The 17,348-nt window shown below is 36.4% G+C and overlaps 1 protein-coding gene across 2 annotated transcripts in view; it reads left to right on the top strand.

Moving 5' to 3' along the window:
* Positions 1-17,348, top strand: part of ZFAND3 (zinc finger AN1-type containing 3) — a 163,689-nt gene that overhangs the window by 89,970 nt on the left and 56,371 nt on the right. For both annotated transcript variants that reach the window (XM_044443883.1, XM_044443973.1), the window contains one exon: positions 8,354-8,533. In XM_044443883.1, coding sequence (XP_044299818.1) covers positions 8,354-8,533 — 180 coding nt within the window. The remainder of the gene's footprint in view (positions 1-8,353; positions 8,534-17,348) is intronic.

Below are 17,348 nucleotides of genomic sequence, written 5' to 3'. Positions count from 1 at the left end.
ATACAACTTAATCTCTTTTCTTAAGGTATCAGGCACCGCCTATTGCTGTCAAAAATATTCTAATTCTTTTGCTAATCAAAAACCACACATTCAAACTTACAGCCAAAATTATTCATGTGAGATCTCATTGACAGAGAGTGCCAATAGATTTGAATCATTAAGAGTTTTAGATAACCTCAGAGTCAACAAAATAATGGGATTGCTACAGTTAGTGTCACCACCAAGCAGTTTAAGAAAAACCTATTTTATGCTGCTTTAATGCCATTTTATATTACTGAAATTAATATTACAATAAATATTACAATATTTTGCATGATTGTATCTTACAACTTCTAGTCATTTTTGAGACAAACATTTGGAAGTGTTTTAAATTTCCAGTGACAGAAAATTAAGCAACACTTAGCTGTAATTAGGAATCTGTACTTTAGTCTAGAGAAATTAATTAAAAATAATAGACCTATGTTCTTAAATGCTAGGATTTTCTCTAGGTATTTAAAGGGGCCCATCAATGAGAGATAAGAAGTTGCAAGCACTACAGTAGTCAGAGTGGGTTTTTTTTAATTAAAACAGTATGAAAATCTGCATGCTTTTTCACTGAAGTGTGCAAAGTATGAGTCATAATTAATTTTTTTATCAATCAGTAAGCCTACTTCAGAGATCTTTTAAGTTAAGACTAGTATTGTACTAGTTTCCTTTATTTTGCTCCCAGTGCTTCCAGCTTGTGGTTTTCTAAACATTTATCTTATGATCTATGTGAAAAAATTGTTTTTTTATTAAAAGATTTTGTTACATCTTTGCTAGAACATTTTATTTTATTATAAAATATTTGAAATTTGTGCTGCTATTCTGATTAATAATCTAGTTAGAGCATTGATCCACATTCCATTGAGGAATGTCACAGACAGGCAACTACCAGTTCTGTGGGGAAAAGGAAAAATAATGTGCCTGTTCTCCTTTTTGTCCTTCTTGTCTTTGGCTTTTTCCACTGTGTAGACACTTCTTTTTCCTTTGGTGCTTTCATCAAAGCAACTTTAAATCTCTCTGGATCTCAGGTATTCCCTTTAGGTAGTATGTGATTTGGCTGAAACATTGGATGGATAAAAGAGGATGCCACAAAAGCCAAAATACAACAGAAATCCTACTTGGGGTAGATCTTTGGAATGAATGAGACCTGAATTACTAATGACTAAGTCCCATTAATTAACTTAAATTCTATTCATTGCTTATGTTGAAATTTATTCAAACCTTTAAATAATGTTACGTAAATTTCATTAGGTAAATGTTTTTAAATATTAATGGTTCACAGAGACAATCACAAAACCATATATTAGCAAACAAACAAACAAACAATAGCAAGTAAATAAAACAACCAGGGATAAAGACACCCAGCTAATGTAACTGGACTGTATAACTGGACTGTATCCCTATTTTATCCATTTTCCTGCCTAGCAATATCTGTAACATTCTCACAAACAGTTCCCCACTTGCAGCAACTCTGACTCTTTGTGTTGCTAGTCTTCTTTTCCTTTCTGTCCTCAAGTTTTAGGTCTTAACATTATTTTTTTCCTCCCCCCTCCAACTCTAACCATTCAGGAAGGCAGTTTACTGCATGTTTATATAATGTGCATAATGATACTATAGCTGTTCCACATGCTTCAGATTCCCAGTGCTGAGTTTGTAAAAAAATAAAACAAAACACCAAACTCAGAACTAGGGATCTATGCTTAGATCCTCCTTTCCCTCACTTGGGTCAACATGAAAAGAACTGGGACTGCCACTTTTCCAAGATCATAAGACTGCTAAAGAGGGTAGAAAGAGGAAGGCTGAGTCTACCAATATATGACATACTTGGTGGTGCTTCAGCTGCCTTTCCTTCCATCTGAAGCAGTTCATCTTGATGGTTCAAATGAGCAATCTTGCTTGATTTTGCAAGGCAGGAGGACCAGGGAGGTGATTGCTTCCATTCTGCACAGAAGGCTTATGCTCCTACAAGTTCATAGACGTAAAGGCTTCTCCATTAGATTATATTTCTGTTTCCTGAATTAATGCCTCCCCCCCCTCCCCTGACCCTCTGTTGAACTTTATGATGGCCTGGCTTTCTGAGCAAAATGTCTCGACCTCTACATTCTAACTTAACTTTAGACCTCTAGTCTAAACTATCAAGCTTTTGCCTTAAACTATTGCATGCATGCACACACACAATTTAACACTATACTAACCTGAAGCCCAACTAAATTAAAATGGAGAATGGTTGCACTCCTTCACAAGGAAAATAAAAGGAAACCAGAATAAGTAAGTTATTGTGGTTACTTCTCCTTGTATTTTAGCAAAGAGAAAATTGATTCTAATGATGAGTGCAAACAGTTCCCCTTTGTAGAGTAAGCTTTACATATGCAATGGAATATTAGATGTGGTTCGACTGTTAACTTATGGGATGAGGAAGAAATTTGTTTGGTTGCATTTTATTACTAACCAAACTAGACATGAATTTCACTGTAATAATTCTTTGGTTTTCACGGTTCTTGGAACTTAATAATCCAGTCCTTCAATAACAAATGAGTATGTTAGGGAAAATTACATACATAGATACCTGCATTACAGACATAGTTAGAAAAGCCATGTGGTATAGTGATAAGACTGGGACTTGAACAATTCAAGTTCTACTCACTATTCAAACATGAATTTCACTGGGTGACTAATTCTCAGGCTACCTATCTCACAGGATTGCTGCAAGAATAGGATTAAAATGGAGAAGAGATTATGTAAGCCTCCTTGTGTTCGCATACCTGAACACATTTGTGTCCTCAACAATTCTGGGATGTATATTAGCATAAGACATAGCAACTGGCCCAACATCATGCCACAAGCTTCCTGACCAAATAAAATTTTAAATCTGAGTCCACTTGATCCCAATTGGATCATAGAAATGTTGGCTGTGCTCTCAGATTTGTGTAGTGAAAAGACCTTTCTGTCACTTTGAGGCTCCTAAAATCAGGGAATCATTTAGGCTTTTCTTTCTAAGCTTGCATATACTTTCTGCCTCTTGAAACCTATCAATTGGTAAGGAGAGGCATAAATTGAAATAAAAGGGTAGTATGAATAGGTTCTAAAAATTTTAATAACTTTTTAATAAAAACATCAGTGTGTGGTGTTTAAATATCAGCTTGGCATCTGCCCAATAAATGCTGCATAAGAAGCAAATGATTTCTGATGCTTTTATTACTGGACATTCCATATTTAGGTATTGTAGGTATAGAAAATCGCAGTTACATCACTGAAACAAATTATCTCTAAATTCTGAACTAAGCTTTTAGCCTGGCAGTTACAGCTGTTAAATGTGTTCACATTTTATGGTACACTTTATTTGTTCTAAGTATTTGTTCCTATGCTAGGTTTATAGCATAAGAAATCAAAATATGAGCCAGGCGAGATTCCTTTCCAGTTAAAAATGAGACATTGAATACAGGTATTAGGTATAACCCAATAGTATGTGAGCAGTCATGAAATAATGTCCTTACGCATAATCTGAACCAACAATTCAGTAGAAAAATACTTTGTAGTAATGTTGACTTAGTTATATGAAGACCAGAGATGTTGAAGATGCAATACCAAACAGGTGAAAGCAGTTTTGCATTTGCTTGTGCCATTCATTGCAGAGCTTCTACATATTTGTCATTTTATTACCATATCAGTTTTTAATTATATGAATTTTATTGCTGTTAGTTGCCTTGAGGGGGGGGGTGCTGCGGAAATATTTAAATAGGTAATAAATGCCCTACTTTCAACACAGCATATGTAAAGGTACCAGAAGGGTTCTGGGAGTGCCTTAAATTCCTTTCTAATTAATTCTGAGGCAACCCCAACTTAGTGCTTACATTGCTTGTGTTCAAGTGGCATCACCAGTAAGTTCCAAAGCCCATCTCAAGTGCAAAACTACTGCTCATGGAGGCAAAGATTGGGTTGTACAGAAAAAATCAGTAATTTCAAACTAGCGCCCCACTGTAGGACAGAGCAGGAAGAAACTAATGCAACTTTTATTCATTGCATATTTTTATCTTTCAGTTTCAAGCTAGTTAAAGTAATAAACTGAAGAGAATTAATTTGTATGCTGAGGCATTATTTTTTAATAGTAGCAAGTCCTTTGGTTCTTCTCTTGTTCTCTCTTAAGTTGTTGCTATTGATGTTAGCATAGTAAAAATAGCATTTTATTGAATTTAAGATCCTGGCAAATTTTGAAGAACAATCTGTTTTGCTATCAACTTGGGCTTAATAAGCTCTATTTAAATCATTTCATAACTCATTGCTAATTCTTAGGATGAAGGAGTAAAATAAAATTGAAATATAGTTTCTCATTAATAGACAAAACCATCAGCAACCCTTAAAGTATAGACACAGAAAACAAGCTAAGAGAAATTAGAAATGGCCTTAGCATCTGTAGTACACAGTTAGTTAGTGTAGCTGTGTTGATGAAACAGTGTTATATAGTCACTAGAGTGTTGGATTTGGGGCTTAGTCCCCGATCAGCCATGAAGTTTACTGGGTGGTGTTTAGCCAGTCAGTGACGCTAAGCTGAACCTACCTCACAGGGTTGTTGTGAGAATAAAATGAAGAGGAAGAGGACCATGCAAGCCACCGTGAATTTTCTTGAAAGGTAGAAATGATGGCATGCAAAAATAAATAGATAGGTATTTCTGGGTCTTATTACCTTATACTAAGTATCTGATCATTCTGATCATTATATTCCAGCAAAGGGTTACAGTGTAGTCCAGTGTAGTCCACTTCATGGAAACTGTATGCCACCATTTTCTAAGCTTTCCTTCCAGGAGTTGTTGCCACAGAACCCACCAAAACTTTGTTAGTTTGTTTGGAGTTTTTTTTTTTTTTAATGACTTTTTGGGGCAAGTAAGTAAATGCAGTGCTCTTCTCAATTTTTCTCAGTCCTTTGAAATTAACATTCCTGGGACTGATGGAAATCTGTCAAATTATGTAAAGCTGAATATATGGTGGTTTAAAGATATTCGTAATTTCAGATTTAAGTGGTTTACCAATTCAGATTGCAAATACACTCATTACAAAATCCAGTCTTTACATTTTAAAAGACATCTTAGTGAAGTTCGGATGAAATTAGGATGATTTATTAAACAGGAAAAGATCCAGCATTTAGAAGATTTCCATTGGCCAATTGCTCATTTTAAAGAAGGCTATTAAGGCCTTAGATGTTATACTGACAGACAGATTAAGCAAAATGGCACACAATTCTGTTTGTTATCATCAGGTTACCTTTAGAGATCGGTAGTTGATAGAAGTTGCTGATCTGTTGATTACACAGTGATAATAGATAGGAAGATATTGATGTTTTTCTACACAGAGAGAGTCTTTGAGGACAAGATTATTTCATACCTTGGATAAATTCAGTATTGATTCACATTTCACTTCAGATGAGATACTATAATCTTATAACCAAGTTAATAAATGAACTGGAGTTATTTTAGGCATCAACAGACAAGGTGCCCATTGTCCTTACCATTTGTACTGAACATACGGACTCTCACCACTAACACTAGAATCATGGTACTTGATTTCCCAGTCAAATTGAGCATATGTCCGTATCCCTTTGATATCCAAGCATTTAGTACACTTGTCTAGTCACAACAGAATGGTCAGATTAAAAAATAAACACAGACTAGAGGTTGTACAATACAAAAGTTGTGCACTGCCAAGGGAGTCCTGTTTGGGACTATTTGGATATGGTTTTACAAATCCAATAAAAGCTAAGCTAAGCTTACATTGATATCCTAGAAACTCCCTTTGGATTTCCACAACTGAAAACTATCAGTTGATCAAAAATGTACAATGTAGCTTACCCATCTTTATTCAAGGAAGCAGAGATACCAATCACTAGTAATATGTTCCAATTGTAGTTTCTGTCCTAAATGCAAAAAGTTGTTACTAACCTACTTGTAATGCTATACTTGGAACATTTCACATGTAAACAAAAGCATACTTTATGAGCAGTACACAAATGTACACACTGAATTTTTTGTTTCACTACTCATATGGATCTATGCATTCACATTTTGTATTTGGATAAAACATGTGCATATAAATAAGTCTCAGAATCCTGTCTTAGTCTTGAGTGGATAGCAAAAAGGCCAGTGCAATGAAGACAAGTTTTACAAAAAGGTAAAACATTTTAAATAAACAGTTTAGTCATATTTTAATAAAGCCTATCAGATGACCTGTTCATACAGTAAGTTCTTTCCTGTATCACTACATTGAAGCCTTATGAAACTATGTTTTTGGTCTCCCAAAGATACATACAATGTAGGCCTATAGCCAAAAACTCACCAGGTTTTCAGGTCAAAAAAAAAAAATTTGAAGTTTTTATCCTTCAGAAAACACAAAGGCCTGCCTTTAAATCCTCTTTGTGATCATCATTTCTCTGTCACCACTTCTTAGGTACTGGTTTTCCCCAACTGCTGCGGTTTCCTCGTTCTTAATTAGGCACTTGAGTGGCCCAGCACAATCAGGGACCATATTGTAAATGAGGTGATATCATAACGTGGTCTAACATGATGATGTCCCTAGACTTTAGTTTTAAAAAAACTGCAACAAATTAGATTTGATTTTTAGAAAGGAGGTAAGAGGACAGTTTTAGATAACAAATGGAATCATTTCACAAGGAGTGCTAACAAAAGATTAAAGACTTCTCAGTGCTTTTTCTGATGTTTACAAAAAACAGTCATTTGGCTGAAATCTAATTTAAGCGACTGTCATGCACTTTGAGGTAAAGACAACATGCTATTAGATACTGAGAATCCTGGAGCCAACTATATAAGTACTTAGTTATTATAGTACATAATTAATTTACATAGTCAATTGACATATAGTACATTAGTTTCAAGGAATTATGCAAGGCTGTGCAAAAGATACTCCCTGATTGACAAGCAGTTTAGGGAGACCAGACAAACACCAATTCTTGTCCACTGTAAACGTTAAACTTTGCATCTTCTAAAGAGCTCAGAGCAACATACATGGCTCCCTGGCACTACATGACAAACCCATTGCATAGATGTATGTATTTGTACACTTATGCCCTTACTTTTGAGAGAGAGAGATCCTCACAAAGTGGTTTAAGCACATGACCATATTTATTCAAAAACAAAATTGGAGATATTAAGCCATGCTTGACATTGTTGAGAGTATAATGCATGCATTAAGTATGCAAAAAAATGAGTTTGTACAAATTTTATTTTTACAGCTGTCTCAAAGGCCTGTACCAAAGTCGTAAGGCAGGAGGCAGCAGAAAGGAAGTTCTTTGATTTTGCATGATGATGTCAATGCGAGAAAATGAAGCCAGTTCAGTTTCTATATAAAGTAAATGGTTCCACTCTTTTCAAAGCAGTAACTAAAAGGGGACACATTTCTGCTCAAAGTTTTGTTTATTAAAACACTGCTTAATATATTGAAATTCCTCAGTGGTTCAGGAATTTCTCAGAACAAGGTAACAGTTCAGATAAAATAATTGCATGTTAGTGCAGTAACAACAGGATAGTAACAGAATCCCTCTCAAGTTACAGAAAGTCTGTGTGAATAAGTGTGTGATCAGGAAGCAATTAAAATTTATCACCATTTCTGCCTCTGAGATCACATGTGAAAGAATGCTGCAAGGCCATTATTGAGAAGGCCAGTTAATGTACCACTGCCCGGCAGCATTCTGTTTGCTGCAGAATGACCAGTAAGCCCTCCTCTGTAAGACCAGTAAGAGCTCAGTGGTTGATGGTGCATGTATGAGGGGAAATGTCAGCTATATGTCCTGGTGATGAGATGTTTACGGTTTTTCATGTCATCGCAAAATGTTGAACATGACTTGGTAGCTAACAGGAAGTTGGTGGAGTTCTTTTAATATAGGTATGTTTATAGCTGGTCACTCCACTGAACATCCTTACTGCTACATTATGCACTTGCTGTGGCTTTTGAACTTGGTGCAAGGGAAGCCTGGTATAGTCCACTAGTAGATTACACTAGTCTAGTTGTGAGGTTACTGGTCATGAGGTCTTTAGTAAAAATAAGCAAACAAAACGATGGACACAGTACTAATTGATCTTTTATTTTTGTCTACATGTATTTGGCATATGTCTGTTCTGACTTTCCATTGGTACATTGTTCTGACTTATACTGAGTTCAATCACAATGTCTTGTTAAAGAGAAGAGAAGATTAACACTGGGGTTAAGTCACATTATACAGATGAGTAAATTCATAATTTATATACAAAAGTATGTATCATCAGGATTGGGTAGTAACATGCAATTTCTTCAAGCATCCTATTTCCCCAACTTTCTGTCTTGCTAGATTTTCAAAAGAAGCAACCAGATGATGAGTCCACTCCCAGCACAAGCAACAGCCAATTGGATTTGTTCTCTGGAGAAACAAATAGTGACAACAGTAATACCTCCCTATCTACACAGACTGTTAACTCCAACCAGCAACTATCGACAGAACTGAATGTAACTTCACCAAGCAAAGAAGAATGTAAGTGTACATCTTAGAAGAGAACAAACTAGGCTTTCCTCTCTTTTAACAACTTTAACTTTTAGCTATTAAGAATAAACTGAAAGTGTAGAAAAGTGCATGCGAATGATAGTTGTATGCTAATTGCTGGTAGAACAAAGGAAGGAATCTATTTTTTTCCATTCTAATTGAATAAGTACAGTATTTAACTGTTAAGAGCTCAATTGCTTATACTCAGTTGTTTCAGAACTGGTACATTTGCCTATCCATAAGTTAACTTTTAGGAAAGTAGAGCCTATGTTATCACTGTGATATCATTGTGCTGAAGTTTCTGAAATAACTGCACTGAACTAGACAAGCAGCATAGTGGCCTATATAGAATTAGGGTAAATACAAACTGAAATTCTTGAGAACTTCAGGAATAAACCTTAGCTCATTCTTTATTCTCACTCTAACAGACAGGCAGTTTTCTATAAAAGTCAAGGGTTGTTAAAGAGCTTGATTTCAAATTCTTTCTGTACTGCTTCATTAAAGCTTCTGACAGATTCAGAATTTCTTTGTGCTGCTTATAAAACTATTTGCTCTGAAATAAAGAGCCTGAAAAGAGTTCAGATGTGTTTTCTTCCAGTTCCAAATGAGGAAGAGATTTAAAGAGCAAAGTCAAACTTTGCATGTTGGGATTTCTGCTCATGCAATGGGACTTTTCCTCTTCACCTTCACTCTGCAGGCCCCTACACCTTCCCAAACTCTACTTCTGATAGTCCCTCAGTGTTCCATTGGCAGCAGTGGAGAGGAGTAATTGGATACAACTCTGAGGGCACTGCTTCATATTGTCCCAAAGAATGAAATGCAAAGTATCATGAAATTTTTGACAATTTTAATTGGACACTGCTTGTGTTCTACTTTTAATAGTTATCCCAGGAGTATTCGTTGCATTTATAATCTGCATTTCAGATAAAGTTCAAACAATAAAAATATCGACTAGCCCATTCCTTAGAGCCATTAAATAGAAGCATTGTGATCAGGTTTTGAAAAAAGCTTCTTCTGAACTCCCATAGTGTACTGAATGACAGAAAGATAGATAAATTTGTAGGTTTGGATGTATTGGTTGCAGCTATTCCACATCCACTGGTTCTGTTATACTTGTAGGACCCACTCTTTGTACAACAGGACTTTTCTAAAAGTAACCTTAGAAACTAATAGAAAAACTATTTTCCAGAACAGGATAGGTCATCAGAACTCCCTTCTTTCTTCAGAAAGCTTCAAATTTGGTTCTGGCAGCTTCAGAAATAATCCTATTTCACACAGAGCCAATACATCTTGCAGAACAGTTACATTACACATGATAGTTTGAGATGAAAGAAATAATACACTTTTATTTAAAATCCAGTGAACTCTCTCACATATTGTATTAAATTCATTTGCAGTATGATTGTGTTTTTGGATACATATAAGCACTCTCTCCCTTCCCATTCCCTTTGTAATTCAGAATCTTGCATAAAGCCCCAACTCAACATTTCTTCTATCCATCAGGAGGTTGTTATAAAAACCATTCTACTGTACCTTCCTGTACGTAGTTGTTCCCTGTTTTCCTCTAACTGCATCCCAAGAAACTGGTCCTTCAGTGGTTCAGCATCTTCATTCTCCTGCCTTCAAAAAGAGATTTTCTGTTGTGTTCCTAAACAGCCACTTTGTTGGAATATGCTTTTTTTCCAATAAAGAGCTTAGCCATAAATATATATGGCTTATGAAAGAGAGAACTTATTTTAAAAACATGCTTTTTCTGTTCTGAGCTTCTGTACACTCACTAATGCATGCTCTAAGATGATAGATATTAGGCAGCACAGCCAGCAGCACATTTGAAAATATTACCTATAAAAAATTCTTTATGACATCCTGCTGGGATGGCTGTAAGTGAAACAGTGGTTAGATTTATTTACAGTTCCAGCTATCTCTCTTTCCCTTTTCCCCCACACCCTCCAAACAGTAGTTCTCTAATGTAGCTCAGATTAGTGTCATTTATCAGAGCTAATTATACAGTAGATAGAGCTTTTCTGATTGATGATAGTCTGTGGAAGGTTCTCTCCCATAATGAAGAATGCCCTAAGTTTAAATGTCTTTCTTGATTTTAATTTAAGGATGCTTTTTCCTGTTATTTATCTTGTTTTGTAAGGAGTTCTATAATATACACACTGCTTTCATTATAGTTTTGTTTCTTAAAAGATTGATACTTTCACTAAACAGATTTGGTTGTATTGTTCTAAGATCTGGTGTAGGAGACCATTAAGTTAATTCCTATCAAACAGATTTGAATACTCAGAAGTAGTGTCCTTACTGTTTACAATACAGATGGCTGCCTTTTGGGATGTTCTCCCTTTCACCAGATCAAGCTGCTATCTGTGGTTACTGCCCTACAGGATAAATAGCATATAATTACAGTAGGCCATTTTATTCATCATGCTGCAATAAAGATCTATCGGGTTAATAGTCTTGTTGAAAGGGAAGAATTGTACTTTTTTCTGGAAGTGTCAGAATATTGTAAGAGAGAGAAAAAATCTATAATTTTGCAGCAATTGGGTCTGGCAGGATATTAATGTGATTGCATGAATTCCTATAATTACAGTCATTTTTCTTATATGAGGAGTTGTATTTTTCAGGCCTACTTGTATACAAGTCTGTTTATTTCCTACAAAATCTGTATCTAAAATTCTACCTAAGGTGAAAGGATTTCTTTATTTAGAGTTTATGTCATTGCCAATATTACTTTCTCAGAACACGTGATCCTTCTAACAATAATCCTAAAGTGAGGGGAAAGCCAGGTATGCATCTTCAAAGACCAAAAAGAAATTTTGAACTCAATTTATGGGCTATTTTTCATTGCTTTTACAAGATGGCCAAATCACATTGTAATTACAGTGACAGCCAACATGTTAGAGTAGTTCGTGTTGTACTAGGACTAAGGAAAACCACATTCAAGTCGCCTCTTGTGCATGAAGCTCACTGGGTGACTTTGGGCTAGTCATTGACTCCTAGCCTAAATGAACCACCATGATTGTTATAAGGATAAAATGGAGAGGAGAAGGACCATGTGACTGCCTTGGTTTCCTCACAAGAAGGGGAAAAGGCAGCATACAAATGTTATAGCAATATAGAATATGGGGAGAGGGTTTTAACTCCATCTAATTGCTATGGATAGAAGCTGATGTTGGTGCCAAAAGCAGCTTTCATCCTGCAATACATAGCAGTCAGGAGGAGCGTGGGGTGGATTTTCATCAGAAATGTGCTATAGAGGGATCAGAGACATGGCTATGATTCACTTTGCCCCCCCACCCCCCCAAAAAAGATGTTAACACACATTTAATGTTTGCCTATTATAGTTTCTACACAAGAAATTATCCTTCCCCCTGCCCCTCATATATCCTTTCTTTGGTTTGGTTTAGATTAGATTCTAGTCAGGAAAAAAAATCACAGACTTAACTCCTGGAGTAAAACTTATTTCAGCCTAGCTTACTCATGGTTAGGGATGCTTCCAAGTTTGCTAAACTCATCCTACTGCCACTTTAACTGCTGCTGAAGTATATGTTTTCCTTTTTCAAAAACCCAGTAGTTTGTGTTCTCTCTCTTTCTGAGGATATGTTGACATAAATAATTTCATCAGCACTAAAATACATTTAGCCTGCATCTTCTGTAATGATTTGTTGGATTTCTTAGCAGGCGGCTCTCTGTAAAATCTTGATCATACAAATGGGAAAGAGGGACCTGAACTACTTTCCTCTCCTAAGCATTCCTTGAAAATCTGCTTATTAGGAAAGTCTATGTTTACTTTATTAAAAGGTCATGCCATATACTTGGACAATTTCATTTCATTTGAGCCCTTCATTCCCTTTTTAGAAAGCGTCACACTGTTTTCCTTTCTTCAGTGCAATTGCAGCTAAAGCTGACATGGTACAGGTTTAACTGAAACCTAAACTGTAATATGACATGAAAAATGTCAGAGTGGAAAATCTGATTCTGGCAGGTGGAGCTGGTTTTTATTTCAGTAGCACTGTACCACAGAGGACATGATTTTATTTTAATTTGTGTTTAACTTTTCCCTTGGCTTCAAATTTAGTTTAAGTATGATTACATTGTCCTGATTATATAAAAATGCACTCAGTAAACAAAATGTGCAACTGGACTTGAGTCTGTTCACACAGTTGTAAATGGAACTTAATACTAATTTTGCTGTTGCTTAGAATGTCTACAGACTGTGTTCTGTAATTGTTTTGGTTTGCTTTTAATACTTGTGATCAGAGAGCTTGCTTAAGCTAGCCACAGCTTTTAGTTCTTCAGCCCCTTCAAAATTGCTACTATATATAGCTGTTTTCAGATATTCAATCTACCTTCCACATGTCCACTGAATATATGTAGGGTGGGGGATACCATTGAAATTGCAAGCATAAATATCCATTTCCTTCTGAAGGATTCCCAGTTACATAGGAATACCTACATGCAGAGAAGTATGTGTATATAGTAGCATTGCAGTGCCATCCTTTGCTCTGTATACCTGTCAAGAGGGCTTAAACATCTGAAAATGTGTGGTATACAGTACAATTTCTGATTGAAGAGTTTTTCTTTCCAAATACCAAAATGACCTGCTTCCCCTACTCAAACTTTCATATTTCTAAAGTAATTTTCAGTGTAGGGAAATATTTAAGGTTGTTATTTGGAGCAGGTTCACATTTTTGGCAGGGTTTTCATCAGTGTTCCGCAGACGGGATAGGTTGACAAACACCCCGAAACTTAAACAGATTCATGATGTACACTGGTATAACTCCCTGGAATATTTCAGGAGGAGAAAATCTCCATGTACTCCCTGTGGGAAGCAAGTTCTGCCACCATAAAGTGTAAATTGTTCTAATCTCTTTTCACACATTAGTTAGGGAAAAGAACCTGAACTGGAAAGGAGTAGGCTAAGAAAAGTGAAGAGCTGAAAGAACACAAGAGGAGCAGAAGGATAGAAAAATTCATGTAGCATACAGTACTTTCAAAGAAGTCAGTATTCAGCAATCAGCAGAATTTGAGTTCCCTTTTCAATGTTCTGAAAAGATTTCATGTAATCTAAAACAATGTTGTCACATTTCAGCTAACCCTTACAGCTATCCGACTCCTTTCTTAAGCATCTTTGTAGATAATAGATATAACTGCTAAGAAATGGGAGGCAGTTATAGGGCTCCAAATAAACTTCATATTTAGTATAGCTTTTGCATTACACTGACCATTGTGTAGTTTTTGCATTCCATTGACCATTCCACAGTCTGGGGTCCCCACTTTAAGTATTGGAACATTGCTTTCATGTTGTAAATGGGAGTAAGTAATGCAAAACAAATTGTGTTGACACAGCTACCTCCATTCCGGTATCATGTTAAAATATTTTCCTTACAGAGGAAACTAGTGTATTAGGGAAATCTGTAAAGGTTTTAAGCTTGGACAGTGAAAGGTTTCTTTACAATATATGCACGAAGAATAATAATTCAAGTCTTAATCCACTTAACTTATTATGATAACCTGATGCTTGAGACTTGTTGAATCATAAGCAGCTGTAGTTTTTATCTGCAGCTGAATGTTACCCATACCTACAATGGAAGCAACGTCTCTGAAGGCATCCATTATTGATTTTGTTTCCCTCTAGTTTTTATTTGTATGTGTTTGTGGTTCTAATTCATGGCCCTTTTCAAACTTATGGTTCTAATTCATGGCTCTTTTCAAACTTGGTTATGTAGATAAATTAAGCATGTCTCTTCTAATTATACACATTCATAGCTAGATTCAGGATGAAGGCTGGCTTCCCAAAATAACACTCTCTTATACAGTCTAGAGAATCTTGAAAGGTTTGCTGCCTCCAACCCTCACAATGGACTAAAAAATGGGGGGGGGAGTGTTGGGGGGAGGAAGCTTTGCAATTCTAAGTACATGAAGAATCCAGAGAATAGAAACTGAACAAGCATTTAAAACTTTCATAGTATATCTTGAAAGCATTTTAAGGCTAGAATTTAGATATTTCAGCTGCATATTTCTTTAGAGAGGGTATCTTCTAAAGTTGCTTCAGAGCTAGATTCCCAATAAACCCCAAAGCGGAAAAGAAAGTATCCATAGATAAGACAGTTGTTATAATCTTGTTAGCATTATTGTGGGAACAATATTGTCTTCAAGCTCTGGATTTTTCTTTACCCTGTGACTCTGGCCTTCTTTTCTTACCATCAATTTCTGTCTTTCTCTCTATGGCTTTTATCTTCTGAAGAAACCCTTCCCTCTCCCAGTCAACCAGTCATGAGAGAAGTTTCTTGTTTATTACTGCCAACCAAGAAAGCTTTTTGTGCTCTTGCTGAACTTGCCTCCTTGGCTGGTTTTTTGACCTTCACTGTACTGTATTTCTTCATGGGCTAATCTTTCTGCGCTCTATATCCTTATTAAATGTTTACCTTTTAATTATTAACCTTGTAGCTGAAACTAGGACAGTGGCAAAAATGGAGGATGGTTCTGACCGCCAGCATCAAGTATGCAGAATACTGATTAATTCCACTCCACAGAGATATATTAGAGGACTTTGGTAGAGTGTTTAATTTTAGACAGAAGACCTTGATAGAGTCTAGCCCACTTAAACTTCTGCTAGGGAAATGGCAGAAGGGAAGTTCTAGAATCACGGTCAGACATGTCCAAAGGTAGGTTTAGCATATGCTGAACAAACTGTGAATTGCACCGCAGAGAGCTCTGAGCGAGGCTTAAAACCAAACAAGTTTAACTGGTAAGTTACTCCAATAACTAAAAGGCTTAGGTAGGGTTTGGCCTTATTAGCTCTACCCCAACACTGAATGAGAATTTCTTTCTTTAGAATACTTTGCAACAATGCAGAGGCAACTGTGGTGGTGGTGTGCCTTCAAAGCTGGAGTTCAGGGGTGGTAATATTGCCTTGTTGGGGCATGTGGAGCTGGCTTCTCTGGAGAGGAAATGTCTGAGGAAGTAGGGACCTGAAAATGTGCTGCTGGTATAGCTTGAGAGAGTGTCTGTATTGGATGCCTCTTCCTGTAAGGAGAAGGGATTGGCATTTTGATCCTGATAAGGGTTAAAATTATGGCCAAAATAGACTGACTACCATGTCTAGCCAAAAATTGTGGAGTTTTTCTAAATTGTCTGATTGAGCCAATGAAGAAGTAGCTATTTAGTGGTATCTATTCCATTGCTTCCAGAAGTCTAGTTTGTTCAGAGCAGGTGGAAGAAAAATGTGGTTGAATGAGTCAATGGAGGAATAGGGCGGGCGCATCCTTTCTCAGTACCTCAAAAGTCTCTTCAGGCACACTTTTCTAGTTGTTTGGCAGCCTTAAACAAAGAGCTGTTGTGAGCTGGAGTTTTCCTCCCTTTGCACATCCAAGGCAGCACACCATTCTTTTGCAAATTGCTCTTTATTCACCAAAGTATGCTCAATAAACCCAATACTCCAGAATGCATTTCAGTGTGTGCACGGATTTGTTGAAATCGCTCCCCACCTCCACTTCATTCTCAGACTCAAAGTCCAGATTGGCATGACTAAGAGTGCACACCAAGAAGAACTGTCACCCTCATTCCCAGAATGAGCTTTCAAAATAAGAAAGATTGACAAAACTGTATCAATATAACTTTTTTCCCCTAGAAAGAGAACAGTAGGTAAACTTAAGGGATACCTTATGCCATCCTGTTTAGCCATGTCATCTCTTGGTTGAGAGCCCTTGGGCAAGACAGTGTCAGTGCCCGCCCGCCTCAGTGAAGCCATTGTCAGCAGTTGCTAGTACTCCTTATTTTCTTTCTCATCACTACTGCTGCTTGCTTGCTTTACAGGCATAGGGCCAGTAACCATGTAGGCAGTGGCATGTTGTGGGGCAGATGCAGAGGTACATGAACAAACAGGTTGCAGTGGTATGGGCATTCCAAGGGGATCTTGTCAGTGGGCCCCTACCAGGGAGTGGGCTGTTAGAAAATGCCCAGTCTCACTTAGTCTTGGCATCAGCCCAGGTGCATACCATTAGTAATGATGACTTAGTGTATTTAGCTCTTTCAAATCTGTATCATCTCCTAGGAAAATAATAGCTTGAACACTTAACTTTTTGCAACATTCTCAAGCAGGTTTTGCAGAAACAAGGTACTCTCAGGAAAATGTGAATTGATTATTTTCAAATCTGTTTTCTGTTAGGTTTTGTTACAAATTTCGAAGATAATTCTAATGAAGAATAATATACTATGTTAGTATTAACATAGGCAATGGGGAAATGATTACCTAAATCAATTTCTTGGTGAATATGATTGCAAAAATAGAACTCATGGAATTTACTATGTGCATATGCTTTCATTCTAATCTGTATACCAAGAACTTAATCTGAACATGGGATTTGATATACCAGTTTGTCTAATCTTGCAAAGGTAAAATCATCAAGGAGATTATGATGTGAGTGAAACTGGCAAGGTATTTAATATGATACGATGCATTTCTAATTAGTCTACAGTGCCTGTAGTCGAAAATTAATTGTGGTGTTATGTAAATGTCATGTTAATTAAGAGATAATATGGAAGTACAATAAATCTACAAAAAATTACCTGTTTTGATACTACTTATCTGAAATTATGAGAGGCTGATAGAAAAATGAATACTGACCTACCTCAACTTTTGGCTGACAGTTTGACAACTTGCATTCTTAATTGTTGTTGACTGGCTTTTTACTGCATGCATTGAAGAATATTGGTCTCGTAGAAACATCCAAAATTCTACATCTACTATTTCTGCAAATTAGAATTATGTCAGCATTCATATGACTGCCCCAGCTCATGA

This window comes from Varanus komodoensis, unplaced genomic scaffold (assembly GCF_004798865.1).
Source record: "Varanus komodoensis strain SLA01 unplaced genomic scaffold, ASM479886v1 scaffold1, whole genome shotgun sequence".
In the NCBI taxonomy this organism is placed as follows: domain Eukaryota; kingdom Metazoa; phylum Chordata; class Lepidosauria; order Squamata; family Varanidae; genus Varanus; species Varanus komodoensis.
The sequence above is the reverse complement of the archived record's forward strand: the minus strand, read 5'-3'. Positions and strand labels throughout refer to the sequence as shown.